The sequence below is a fragment of the Microcaecilia unicolor genome, chromosome 3, assembly GCF_901765095.1.
Source record: "Microcaecilia unicolor chromosome 3, aMicUni1.1, whole genome shotgun sequence".
In the NCBI taxonomy this organism is placed as follows: domain Eukaryota; kingdom Metazoa; phylum Chordata; class Amphibia; order Gymnophiona; family Siphonopidae; genus Microcaecilia; species Microcaecilia unicolor.
In genome coordinates, this window is record NC_044033.1 from 462096889 (window position 1) to 462108969 (window position 12081).

A 12081-nucleotide genomic window follows, 5' to 3' on the forward strand; every position below is an offset into this window, starting at 1 on the left:
ATATGTCAAATATCTGTTCTTTTGATGTTTGCTGTTTGACAGTTTGGCTTCCAACAGAGTTAGATAATTTGCGGTTTTTCCTCACAGTCCTGAAGTGTCTTAGTAACCAACAGTAAGATTCATTATGATCTGCTTTGTAATGAATTATGATTTATTGTTTTGCAGGGGTATCGCTGACTAATAGTATAACATATAGGGAATTTCCTAGATGGCTCCCAAATTAGAAAGCCAGGGAATGAGTTAGATGAATCACAGAGTTAATAAATGGGAGAAATTTGGAAGGAAACTTGTCTTTTGCCTCCATTTTTTATTATTGTAACCTCACCCTCCAAGAGTCAACCACACCCTACTTTACCGGTAGTCTAATTGGCCATTACCTCAGATGTATTTCGCTCTCAAGGGGACAGAGCACATGACCATAATGGGGAAGAGGGTCAACTAACAGAGAACTACAGGAAAATAACTATGGAAAATGAACAAGAAAACAACTCATTACCACCAAACAAATTAATTAAAGAATGAGCACCAGAGCTTTAAATATAAATAAACTTTGTATATTTTGTTCTTAGATTCCCTAACTGGATTCAGCACACAAACTAAGTTACAACAACATTTATCAGGTAAATATAACATAAACTTGCTTCTCCTATAGTCCTAACTTAAAATTGTGACACTCATCTCTATGAAGAACTGATTCTTTGGTTATCTTTTTTTGTTTTTCCACAGGTGAAGGCCTGGAAGAAAACAGACAACTGGAAAGCATTTTTTTCTTATATGTTTCTTTCTCATTCTCACTTTCTTTCCTTGTATATATGTTGTGTGTCCTGTCTCTGTTTCTGTGTCATGGAGCCTCACCAGCCTTTATTGATTGCTTCTGCCTTCTCCTTTCTTGGTAATGGAGCTTTCTTCCTCTGTGGTCTTCTTCCTTAGCAGATACCACTCCCTAACTGTAAACAACTCAACCTAGGCAAAACCCTGCCTAATCTAAATGCCTGCTTCAGGTAACTATCCTCAGGGCCCTAATACTAATTTGGGGTGATCAGTTCAAGTTGCATCACTTGTTCCTGACCCCCTGACTTGCTTGCATTTCTACAGTTTATGTCCCAGAAATGCTAAAGAGAGATAATGACCAAGTATTTTATATCATATTCATTGTTGGTTTAATCATGACTTGATAATGAGGCAGACTTGGAGGACCGATCAGGTCTTTATCTGCTGTCATTCACTGTATTACTATGTTACTTCTGTCTCTGCTATTCTCAGGTCACAGACCATAGACGTCTATTTGGATAGTGCTACCAAAAATCTCTCGAACTGTAGCAGCACCATCTGTATCAGAGCAGAGCAAGGGTGAGTAATTAACTATACAGGAATGGCACTTTAGAAAGGATGTCCAAAATTGAATGTTGTCATCATTAAATCCTAGCAAAACCACCAACTTTTTCAATCACTTTCCTCAGCAAGTCACTAACTACTCAAACATATTATCATAAAAAGTTTTTATTGAGCCTATCGGAATATGGCAGACTTAATGCATTCCATTTTCTTTATGCAGTAGCTGCCGAATCATCATTGGTCTTATTTTATAGTTTTTCCATATGATTTTCCTTCAATATGAATGCACTCCAAAATTGTGTACTTAATTTTAGCACTGCTGTCAACATTCGGACTTGTTGCCGACATGGCCAAGTTTCGATTCTTCCTCAGGGTAGCAGTCCAAGCATTGTAGTAACAATCTTCTTCACCAGCAGCCAAAATGTTTTATGATAATATGTTTGAGTAGTCAGTGACTTGCTGAGAAAAGTGATTGAAAACGTTAGTTGTTTTGCTGGGATTTATATGATGATATCGATGTGATATCCCTGCATTAAAAAAACTGTGTCCAGACAATTTGAATCAAATTTGAATGTAGACATTCAAGTTGGGATGTCTCTCACCCACCCTCAGACACAACAACTGATCCCCCCAGAACAAGCGCAGAAGCCCTAGCACCCCAGCACAGTCTCCAATCTCTCCTCCCCCAACACAATCAAGGACCCCCTTTCCTCCACAAAATCGCAGATGCCCTCTTCCCCTAATTAGAACAGGTTCACCTGGGCCTACCTTAATACGTCCAGTTGGTCCAGTGGAGTAATGGATGCAGGAGTCAATTCCACTCACTCCTACCCCTAGCAGCCCCATTCTAAAAATGGCTCCTGTAACCTCGAGCCATAAACTAAAGCCACTAGGGGCAAGAGTGAGTTGGATTCACTCCAATCCCCATTGCCCCACTGGACAACCAGAGACTAAGGTAGGCTCGGGGGGGTGAGGCCTGTTCTAATTCAGAGATTAGTGATTGTGCAAGAGGAGGGGGATCAGAAACTGTACCAGAGAAAGGGAGAATCAAAGACTGGGTTTAGGGGATTAATGACTGAGTCAGGGGTGGAAGAGATGATCGGAGCTTGCCAGGGTGGGTGGGAGGGAGGGGAGGACACTGTACTCTGCAGGCTGGGACCCAGAAGTTAAGCGGTCCTACATACCCTGTTAGCTATGCGGGCACCATCACTGAATAATTGCAGCGCCTGTATCACTCTCAGTTTCAACCCCTGTTCCGTCCTTTAACTGCCCACTTCCAACGTGGCTGGTGAGTGCTGATATTCAGTGACACAATCTGGTTAATTGCCATTAAATATCGATGGCTAGGCAGACACAAGTGATTTAAATAAGGAGAAAGTTCTCCTGACCACTTAAATTGTTTTGAATATCAACCTGTATACTTGTATTCTATTTCCAGTGGTGTGACGAGCAAAGGACAGCTGAGAGACACTGACACTGACTAGCCATCCAAAAACTAGAGCCTTTGAAGATAAATTCTTACTCCTCCCCCCCCCCTCCCCGAGCTGGACCCACAAAACGGAAGTAAAGAGCAGTCTCCACCCCCATACCTGGGTTAATCAAATCCTCAAGAAATGCATTGCTTTGGGTCCCTTTTATTAATGTGGAGCATGTGCTTATGGCAGACACAGCTCATTATATTCCTATGGGTGCAGTGTCACACGCAAATGTCCATTAGAATGCTCTAAGTATTAGAGCATTCTAATGGACATTTGCGTGTGACACTGCACCCATAGGAATTAGTGTTAGTAAAAAAGGTTATTTGTAAATTGTCATCTGAACCAAAAAGATATTTGCATAAAATTAAACAATGAAAAGTCACCAAAATGCACAAAACTTCAATTCGCTTCACCATCAGTAAATACTTATGACAAAATATAAACTATCCAGCAGATATTCAGCTGGCGGCGGTCAGCGTTTTTATGTCCATCGCTGGTTGTATTCCCAGATATTCAGTGCCGGGCCATGTCCAAGTACCAGCATTGAATATTCAGTTCTAGGTTGGCTGCTAAATCTTATGTGGTTAAGTGCAATATTCAGCCTTTGACTGCATAAGCTGAACCACTTAAAAATAGGATTTAAGTGAGCAGGAGCCTCTCCTGCCTGCTTAAAATATTTTTAATATCGACCAGTCTGTTTGCAGATCCAGATAAAGCTCTGCTGAACACTTATGTATAATTCAACTCTGGAATTTGTTGCCAGAGAATGTGGTAAAAGCAGTTAGCTTAGCAGGATTTTAAAAAAGGGTTGGATAATTTCCTAAAAGAAAAGTCCATAAGCCATTATTAAGATGGACTTGGGGAAAATACACCGCTTATTTCCAGGATAAGGAGCATAAAATCTGTTTTACTATTTTGAGATCTTGCCAGGTACTTGTGACCTGGATTGGCCACTGTTGGAAACAGGATACTGGGCTTGATGGACCTTTGGTCTGTCCCAGTATGGCAATGCTTATGTTCTTAAAGTTATTTTTCTATATAGCACAGTGCTTCTCAACCCTCTCCTGGAAGCACACCTAGCCAGGTTTTCAGGATCGCCACAATGAATACAGTAGACTGACTGTTCCCTCTAAGCTGAGCGGGAGCGCTCCACTTACAGTCCAACCAGTGGGAGGGGTGCTGTTTCACTACCACATTTTCAATAATGATGGTTAGGCTAGCTCTGCAGGACTCCAGGGAACCTGACTATCTCTAGTAATTCAAACACAGAGGCCAATATTCAGAACCCTGGGAGTTAGCCCAGCTAAGTCATATGGTCAGCGCCAAACCTGAATATTCAAAGCTAGGCCATTTCCAGTGACCAGCATTGAATATCCGGTTAAATTTTGGCTGGTTTGACTATAACCAGTTAAGTCAATATTCAGACTTAGCTGGTTATGTTCAAACCGACCAACAATATCCTATGTATTCATGCAGCCAAATATAGCCACTAAAGTGAGGCTGGAAATTGGTGGATAGCCGGTTATATCACCCAATATAACTGCCTAGCCACTATTCTATGCAGTGGGAGATAGCCAGCTATCCCCCGCTGAATATCACCAGATAGCCTGTAATGAGGCATTTAACCTGCCAGGTGTCGATTCTGGCCAGTTAAATGCTTTTGAATATCGGGGGAACAGTATTGAAGCACCACCCCCTACTGTAATCAATACAGTTGGAGGACTCCCACTCAGCTTAGAGGGAAAAATGGCTGAGAACCTGGGGAATTGGTTTTGATTCCCATTGTGGCTCCTCATGATCCTGGGCAAGTCCCTTAACCCTCCATTGCCCCAGTTACAAAACTTAGATTATGAGCCTACTGGGCACAGAGAAAGTACCTGAATATAATATGTAAACTGCTTTAGTTGTACCACAGAAAATCAGTATATCAAATCCATTACTTCCCCCCCCCCCCCCCCCCCCCACACACACAATGAGATAAAGTTACAAATAGCCAAGATCCATTATATACAAATCTATCTGATGCATTGATTCTGAAAACCTGACTGGCAAGATGAGCCTCCAAACGAAGGTTCAGAAGCAATGATCTAGTGTATAGTTTTTCAGTGATTCAAAGGATTTATGCTCCTAATTTTGAAAGTTATGCTCATAAATTGGCCTCTGAAAATGTACACAATATTTCACTAAACTCTTAAATTTAGGATTTAAAAAAGTAGGTGGTAACAAGGGTGGATTTAGGACCAGGGCCAGTCTTAGGCAGGGGTGAGAGGAGTGGTCGCACAGGGCCCTGCGCCTCCAGGGGCTCCGCGGCACTCCCTTCTGCTCCCCGCCACTGCCACAATCTAACTCCTTGCCTCCCCTCCCGGCACATACCCGAGGCCGCCCTGGTGGTGTAGTGGAGTCTTCGGGGCAGGAAAGATCCCCAGTCTTTCCTGTCCGCTGCCGGTGCTGAAGCCTTGTTGCCGCATCGTTCTTTAAAAATGGCTTCCGAGACTTCCAGTGGCGGAGTCGTGTGACTTCCACTGAAGTCTTGTGAGGCCGTCGTTGGAAGTCTCGGCAGTCATTTTAAAGAAGATGCGGCAGTAAGAGGATCAGCACCAGCAGCGTTCAGGAAAGACTGGGGATCTTTCCTGCCCCGAAGACTGCTAGAACACCAGGGTGGCTTCAGGTATGTGCCGGGAGGGCACCCTGCAGCTCGGGAGATCAGGGAGGAGGTGTGGAATAGGTAGGTGGGTGGATGGATGGGTGAGGATACTGTAAAAAAAATCAATGTAATATCTGTGTCGTTTGGAGGGGCAGGCTATAGGGACAGGGAGGGGAGGATACAGTAAAAGAAAAATCAAAGGTAATATCTGTGTCATTTGGAGGGGCTGGTTAAAGGGACACCCTTGTAGTATTATGTTCGTGCAGAGATTTTTTTTTTCTACTGGTAAAGGGCCACGAAACAGACATCATGTTATGAGAATGAAATGCTCAACATTCAGAGTTTCTATCTATTTATTTACTTATTTATGGCATTTTATCCCACATTAAACATGAATACCTGGGAGCATTTAAAATCTTTTTTTTTCCTCTGCCCACATCAAAAGAAAAAAAGGATGACATGTGGGAATTGCTCCTTTTGCTTTGTGGAATGCAGTGGTATATTATAAAAATGCATGTGCTTTTTAAAAATTATTATTATTATTACTGTTTCACAGAGAAAGTATTGATTAATGAGGGAAGGGTTTCCTTCATGCAGAACTGTCCAGAGTCAGTCTAAATGTGCTAGTATTGTCCAGTTCAGCACACTATTAACAACCAAGTTCATACAAAGTTTATTATTTTCAGTGGAAAATAAATCTGTTAGATCAGGCTGCATACTATGTTAATATTCAAACACTGTTTCATTATTGCTACCAAGTATTACATATTAAGCGGATTTGTTTTAATTCATTTATTCTGTCCTTGCATGCACATGGTTTTGCTTTTTAAACCCAAAGATTTCCTATGATAGCATTGTGCATATTTGAGTTAGTTTTTTCTGTATACGTTTTGCTTGATTTGTGTTTATTTGAAATTAAAAAAAAATGTTTAAAATGCATCTTGTCAACAAGGGTCAGGGTTAGGTGGGGCAGGCTAGGTGAGGCGGGGGCCCCACCGAACTGGTCTGCACAGGGCCCCGCAATTGCTAAGACCGGCCCTGTTTAGGATGGGGAAGAGAAGTTAGGAACTTAGCACTGATTTTCAGCACTAGACTCATAAATTAGGCTCATAAATCTAGGTAAATGAACAGCAGACCTTAATTTATGAGCATAACTTTTAAGCTCCTAAATTAAGATGAATTTTCAGCTGAAAAGTTATGCTTCTAAATCTGGCTGAAAAAGGGCACAAATTTAGGAGACTAACTTTGGAGCTCAGCATTTTCTGAATATAGGACTCTTTCCAGCCGATATTCAGGTGGTGGCAATCAGCATTTTTATGTTTGCCATGAGCTGTGTTCCTGGATATTCAATCTCAGGCCACGCCTGGGCACCAGCATTGAATATCTGGATTTAGGTTGGCCATTTAAGCTTTGTGGCCCAATTAAAGCAGACTGTATATCGGCAAATTAAATCTGGAGAAGACTAAATTTTTGGTAATAACTAATCTATTTGACCATGATCCCTGCAGCAATTTTAGCATTAACTGTATTTCTTATCCTTTGGAGTCCATTCTAAAAATCTTAGGGGTTGTTGTTGATCGGCACTTAACCTTTGAATCTCAGGTGTCCTCAGTGGTTACTAAATCTTTTAAATTACTTTGGATGCTAAAGCACATTAGGCCCTTTTTTTTCAATTGATATTTTCCAATCTCTTGTTTTGACCCAATTAGATTATTGTAATTCTATCTATGCAGGGTGTAAAGAATGTATCTTAAGGAAACTGCAAACTGCCCAAAATACTGCGGCTAGACTTGTCATGCATGTACCACACTTTGAGAGGACTACTCCTTTGCTGATACATTTGCATTGGCTTCCCATTAGGGCCAGGATTGTATTCAAACTCTGTGCTCTCATATTTCAGACTTTGTATGATACTGCCCCTGAGTATATATTGCCCCTTGTTACTTTGCCTTCTCGCAATTCAGTCTTTGGTGCAAGAGACTACCTGCGTCTTCATTTTCCTACCTGTAAGAAAGTAGTTTATAAATCTATATATTCAGCTACTTTTTCATATCAAGTACAAAATGGTGGTACAAAATGTTGGAATTCCGTGCCGAAAAATATAAGAACCCAACGTGATTATTTGGGTTTTCGTAAATAATCTTTCCTTTTTAAAAAATATCTGTCAATTGATCCTAGTACTTAATCTCCCCCTTCCATTCTCCCCATTATGCTTTATTTTTATTGAATTCTTTATATATTTACAATTATTTCCTTATTGATATGTGTGGGTTTATGTATTTTGTTTCATATTTTCTAATGACTTCTTTTTAGCTTGTTAGCCACATTGAACTCAAAATTGTACAGGAAAATGTGGGGTATAAATGTCATAAATAAATGCCAACTCCACCCCCAGAATGCCCAGATGTTAGCTGGTTTCTGTGCAGACGCAAACCACAAATATTCAGCACTGCTAACCAGTTAATTGCCTCTGAATATCAGCAGTTAGCCACAGTCAAGAAGTTTAAGCGGGCAAAAGCCTCTCCTGCCTGCTTTAATTGTTTTGAATATCGGCCAGTCTGTTTATTATAATACAAGGATTTCTTTTTTTTTAATTCACAATTTTGAAATATATATATATATATATATTTCACTCATAAACACAAGAAAACAAGAGTAGAAACCTAACTTAACACATGGGTTCCTAATACATTTTGCTGCACCTTGCTTCTGAATACTTACAGGCTCTCCAGGTAGTCCAGGCAAACCTACGGGTCCTGGAACCCCCATGGGAATATCTCCATACAGTGGGCAGGCGCTGGCACATTGCCTTCTCACAGCGCTTGCAAACATCGACATTTGTTCTAGAACAACTCTCTTACACACTTCTAGCACACGAGTTGCTAGGAAGGGAGGCCCCTAAAAAAAGTGTTTAAAAAGCAGTATAAATCAATTACTATTGCTTCTGGCAATCTGTCTTCACTTCATGTAATAAAAAAAGCAATTCTAGTCTACTGTGTGTGCTCTTTTGTACTGTTGCTTTCTTCTGATAGCACGAGAGATAACATTCTTGCACAGTATTAGAGCACAATCACAAAGGATTCTGTTGCCAAACAAAAGAAAAATGTCAGCTAAGTACATTACTAAAGACGTTGCTTCAATGCATGCTTTTGCATTGTTTTGGCGTGCAGTATAAGCTATACAATGATGATATCTAATTTGTGTTAGAAACAGTTAAAAGACGACCCGACACAGCTGTGTTTCGGCATGAAGGCCTGCTTCAGAGGTCTGGTAGATCTCTGATGTTATGGCAGAAATGCTTAACAACAAGAGTATGGTCAAAGTCCTGGCTGTAAAATCCTTGTGATATCCTCAATGGGACTGGAACACTAAATTGCAGTGGCCTTCAAATAGCAAGAGTCGGTGACGCGAGCACTTCAGTTACTGACTCTTGCCTGTTTCTGCAGACTGAGCATTCTGAACGTTAACTGCAGCAATCGGAGATTATGCTAATGTGTGATTCTAACTGAACATATTAAAATCAGATTTATTGAAGTATAAATTATACATTTTATACATGCACATGGATAAGGACATTAGGATTTTACTTAATAGGCACTACATAGAACACAGGCTGTGTTTATAACCACTGTTGAGTGATGTAACAGGAGCTCATGATGTGAATACTCCATTTTTACCTTTTTGTTTGTTTGTTTGTTTGTTTGCTTTTGTTTTTATGTAGAAGAATTTAATTTAAAAGAAATATAAAAAAATATTTTTCACATGTTCTTTATTTTTGTAGTGATACATTTCCATTTTGTTTACTTTAGTTATTTGTGGCTCCATCTGGGCTGATATTCAGACTACAGGAATCAGGCCTGGCTAACTCCATTGGTTGGCAGTGAGACTTGATATTCAATGCTGGGCTGTTTCCGATGAGTGGGATTAATTATCCGGTTTATTTTTGGGCAGTTTAAACTTAATCAGCCAAGCCAATATTCAAAGCTGGCCGGTTAAGTTTAAACCTGCCAAAGATAGGCCTGCTATTTCAGAAGCCCAGGGGGGTCGTTTACTAAAGTTTAGCTCGCGTTATCTGCAGCAGGGACCATAGGAATAAAATGGGCGATGTGCTGAATATTAGCAGATAGCCGGTTATATCACGTGAAATAACCGGTTAGTGGCTAAACACTGACCGGGAATATTCAATGGGAAATAACCAGCTATCTGCAGCTGAATATTCACGGATAGCTGATTAAACGCTGTTTAACCAGCCAAGAGCCAGTTTATGTTTATATTTATTCAGTTATTTGCTCTGCTACTCTTCAGTCTAGGAACCAAAGTGGTTACAATTGGTTTGGATAAAAATAATTTTTAAAAAATGCAAACCATAAAAACAAAATGCAAACAAAAGTAAAAACAAAAGTGAAATATTAAACATGTAATGCAAATAAAGTAAGATAACTCACTAATTGTAATAAAAAAATATTGTAATCTTGAAAATTTAAAAGTAACCTCACAGGAGGACCAGGAGAGCCTGTATTTCCTGGTAAACCATTATCACCACGAACACCTTGTTCTCCCGGTGGGCCGTGGCATCCAGTTTCTCCTACAGGGCCTCTTTTACCCATCTCTCCTGGAGGTCCAGGTGGTCCTATATCTCCAACCTAAATGTAGATTTACATTTTAGTAAAATAATTTATGCCAGAAATATAATACTACAATGAATATTGCACAAAGTGAATTTGCACTTACACCTCCTTTGGATCCTTTATGCCCCTTGGCTCCCTTTAAAGGAAACAAATAAACTTTTTTTTAACTTTCTTTAACACAGCAACTACATTTACATAAGAACATGAGAATAGCCATACTGGGTCAGACCAATAATCCATCTAGTCCAGTATCCTGCTTCCAACAGTGGCCAATCCAGGTCACAAGTATCTAGCAGAAATCCAATTAGTAGCAACATCCCATGCTACCAATCTCGGGGCAAGCAGTAGTTTCCTCCATATCCATCTCAATAGCAGACCATGGACCATTTCAAACAAGGTTTTGTGCTTTGTGCATTTATCTTTTTAGGCCATTTTTTAAAAATAAAATGCACAAGTTAAAAACACACAAAATCAAGGCATTGGGATGTAGAAGGGGCCAATACAAACTTGATCGACCTACCAACTAGAAACACATCCGAATCAACACAAACGTACCTAAATCTGCACTACCCAAGCTGCAAAGGACTCAAAAACAAATCAACTTACGCGTCCAGTTTTTCCTACATAAGCACACAACTGTGGAATGCATTACCAAAAGCCTTGAAAACTATGAACGACCACCTAAACGTCTGGAAAACACTAAAATCTAACCTGTTTAAAAAGGCATACCCTACCAATCCAACATAAATGCCTGATCTTTGCAACACAACAAAACTAAAGAACGTAATGGTCATAACACAACTCTTCTGCTGTATGATTCCTTAGTGTGGCTGTGCAACATGAACTTTATCTTACCACAACATCACTTTGTATTTGTTTACACCTGAGTCTGTAACGCCTCTCTGGTATTATGTAAGCCACATTGAGCCTACAAATAGGTGGGAAAATATGGGATATAAATGTACCAAATAATATTAATAATAATATTTTTAGCAGACTGGTCCCCCAGATATCCCATTACAGCAATGGGGCACCTTAGGGAGCACTGCTGTGGACTTCATATAAATACTTCCAGGTACACATGTCACCGTTGCTTCTTTATCTTGTTTAATGAGATCTCCAAAGCCCACTACCCCCAAATGTACACCACTAGGGATGAAAGGGGCACCTATATACATAGTAACATAGTAAGTGATGACACATAAAGACCTCTATGTGGGTACAGTGGGTTTTTAATGAGTTTTGGAGGGCTCACAGATTTCAACACAAGTGTAACAGTTAAGGAGAGGTATGGGCCTGGGTCCACCTGTCTACTGTGCACTGCACCCAGCACTAGACTACTAGAGGGACCTACATGCTGCTCTAATGGACCTGGCTATAACATCTGAGGCTCTCATAGAGGCTGGTGAGTACTATTTTTATTCATATTTGTTTTTTTGGGGGGGCAGTGACCACTGGGGGAGTAAGGGGGGGGTCATCCCTGAATCCCTCCAGTGGTTATCTGGTCATTTAGAGCACCTTTTTGTGTCTTATTCATTAGAAAAGCTAGTCTATACCAAAACATTGATGTTTTCACCCTAGACATTTTGGTTTTGTTCCATTATGGCTGTAAAACTGCCAAGTATTAGGAACACCCTAATCCCGCCTTTGAAACGTCCCACCCCCTTGTGCTTTAGACACATTGCAGATGAATTGCATAGATAAACATCTGCAAAATAGGTTTTGAAAATACCAATTTAGGCATTTTGAGAAGAAATTCTTCCAAATGTTGCTTTATTATACTTTTTGGACATTTTTCTCTTTCGAAAATGAGCCCCCCGTGGTAACCTACAGAATTTTGTAAGTCTAAGTGCTTTGAAAATGAGCCCTGAAGTATCATCTTACTTGTTGTTTTAACAAAATAATTCACCTGGAACAATGGCAGAGCAGACATAGAAATGGTTACAAATTGTAAAGGCTAGCCATCACAGGATCTTGTTTACTAAGGGGCTCTTTT

At 40.2% G+C, this 12081-nt stretch overlaps 1 protein-coding gene across 1 annotated transcript in view; it reads right to left on the reverse strand.

Annotated features, from left to right (window-relative positions):
- LOC115464806 (collagen alpha-1(IX) chain-like) overlaps positions 1–12081 on the reverse strand; it is a 97033-nt gene that overhangs the window by 32620 nt on the left and 52332 nt on the right. The window contains exons 13-15 of the mRNA XM_030195166.1: positions 10189–10221; positions 9954–10100; positions 8179–8355 (exon numbers count right to left, since the gene is read on the reverse strand). Of these exons, the coding sequence (XP_030051026.1) occupies positions 8179–8355; positions 9954–10100; positions 10189–10221 (357 nt within the window). The remainder of the gene's footprint in view (positions 1–8178; positions 8356–9953; positions 10101–10188; positions 10222–12081) is intronic.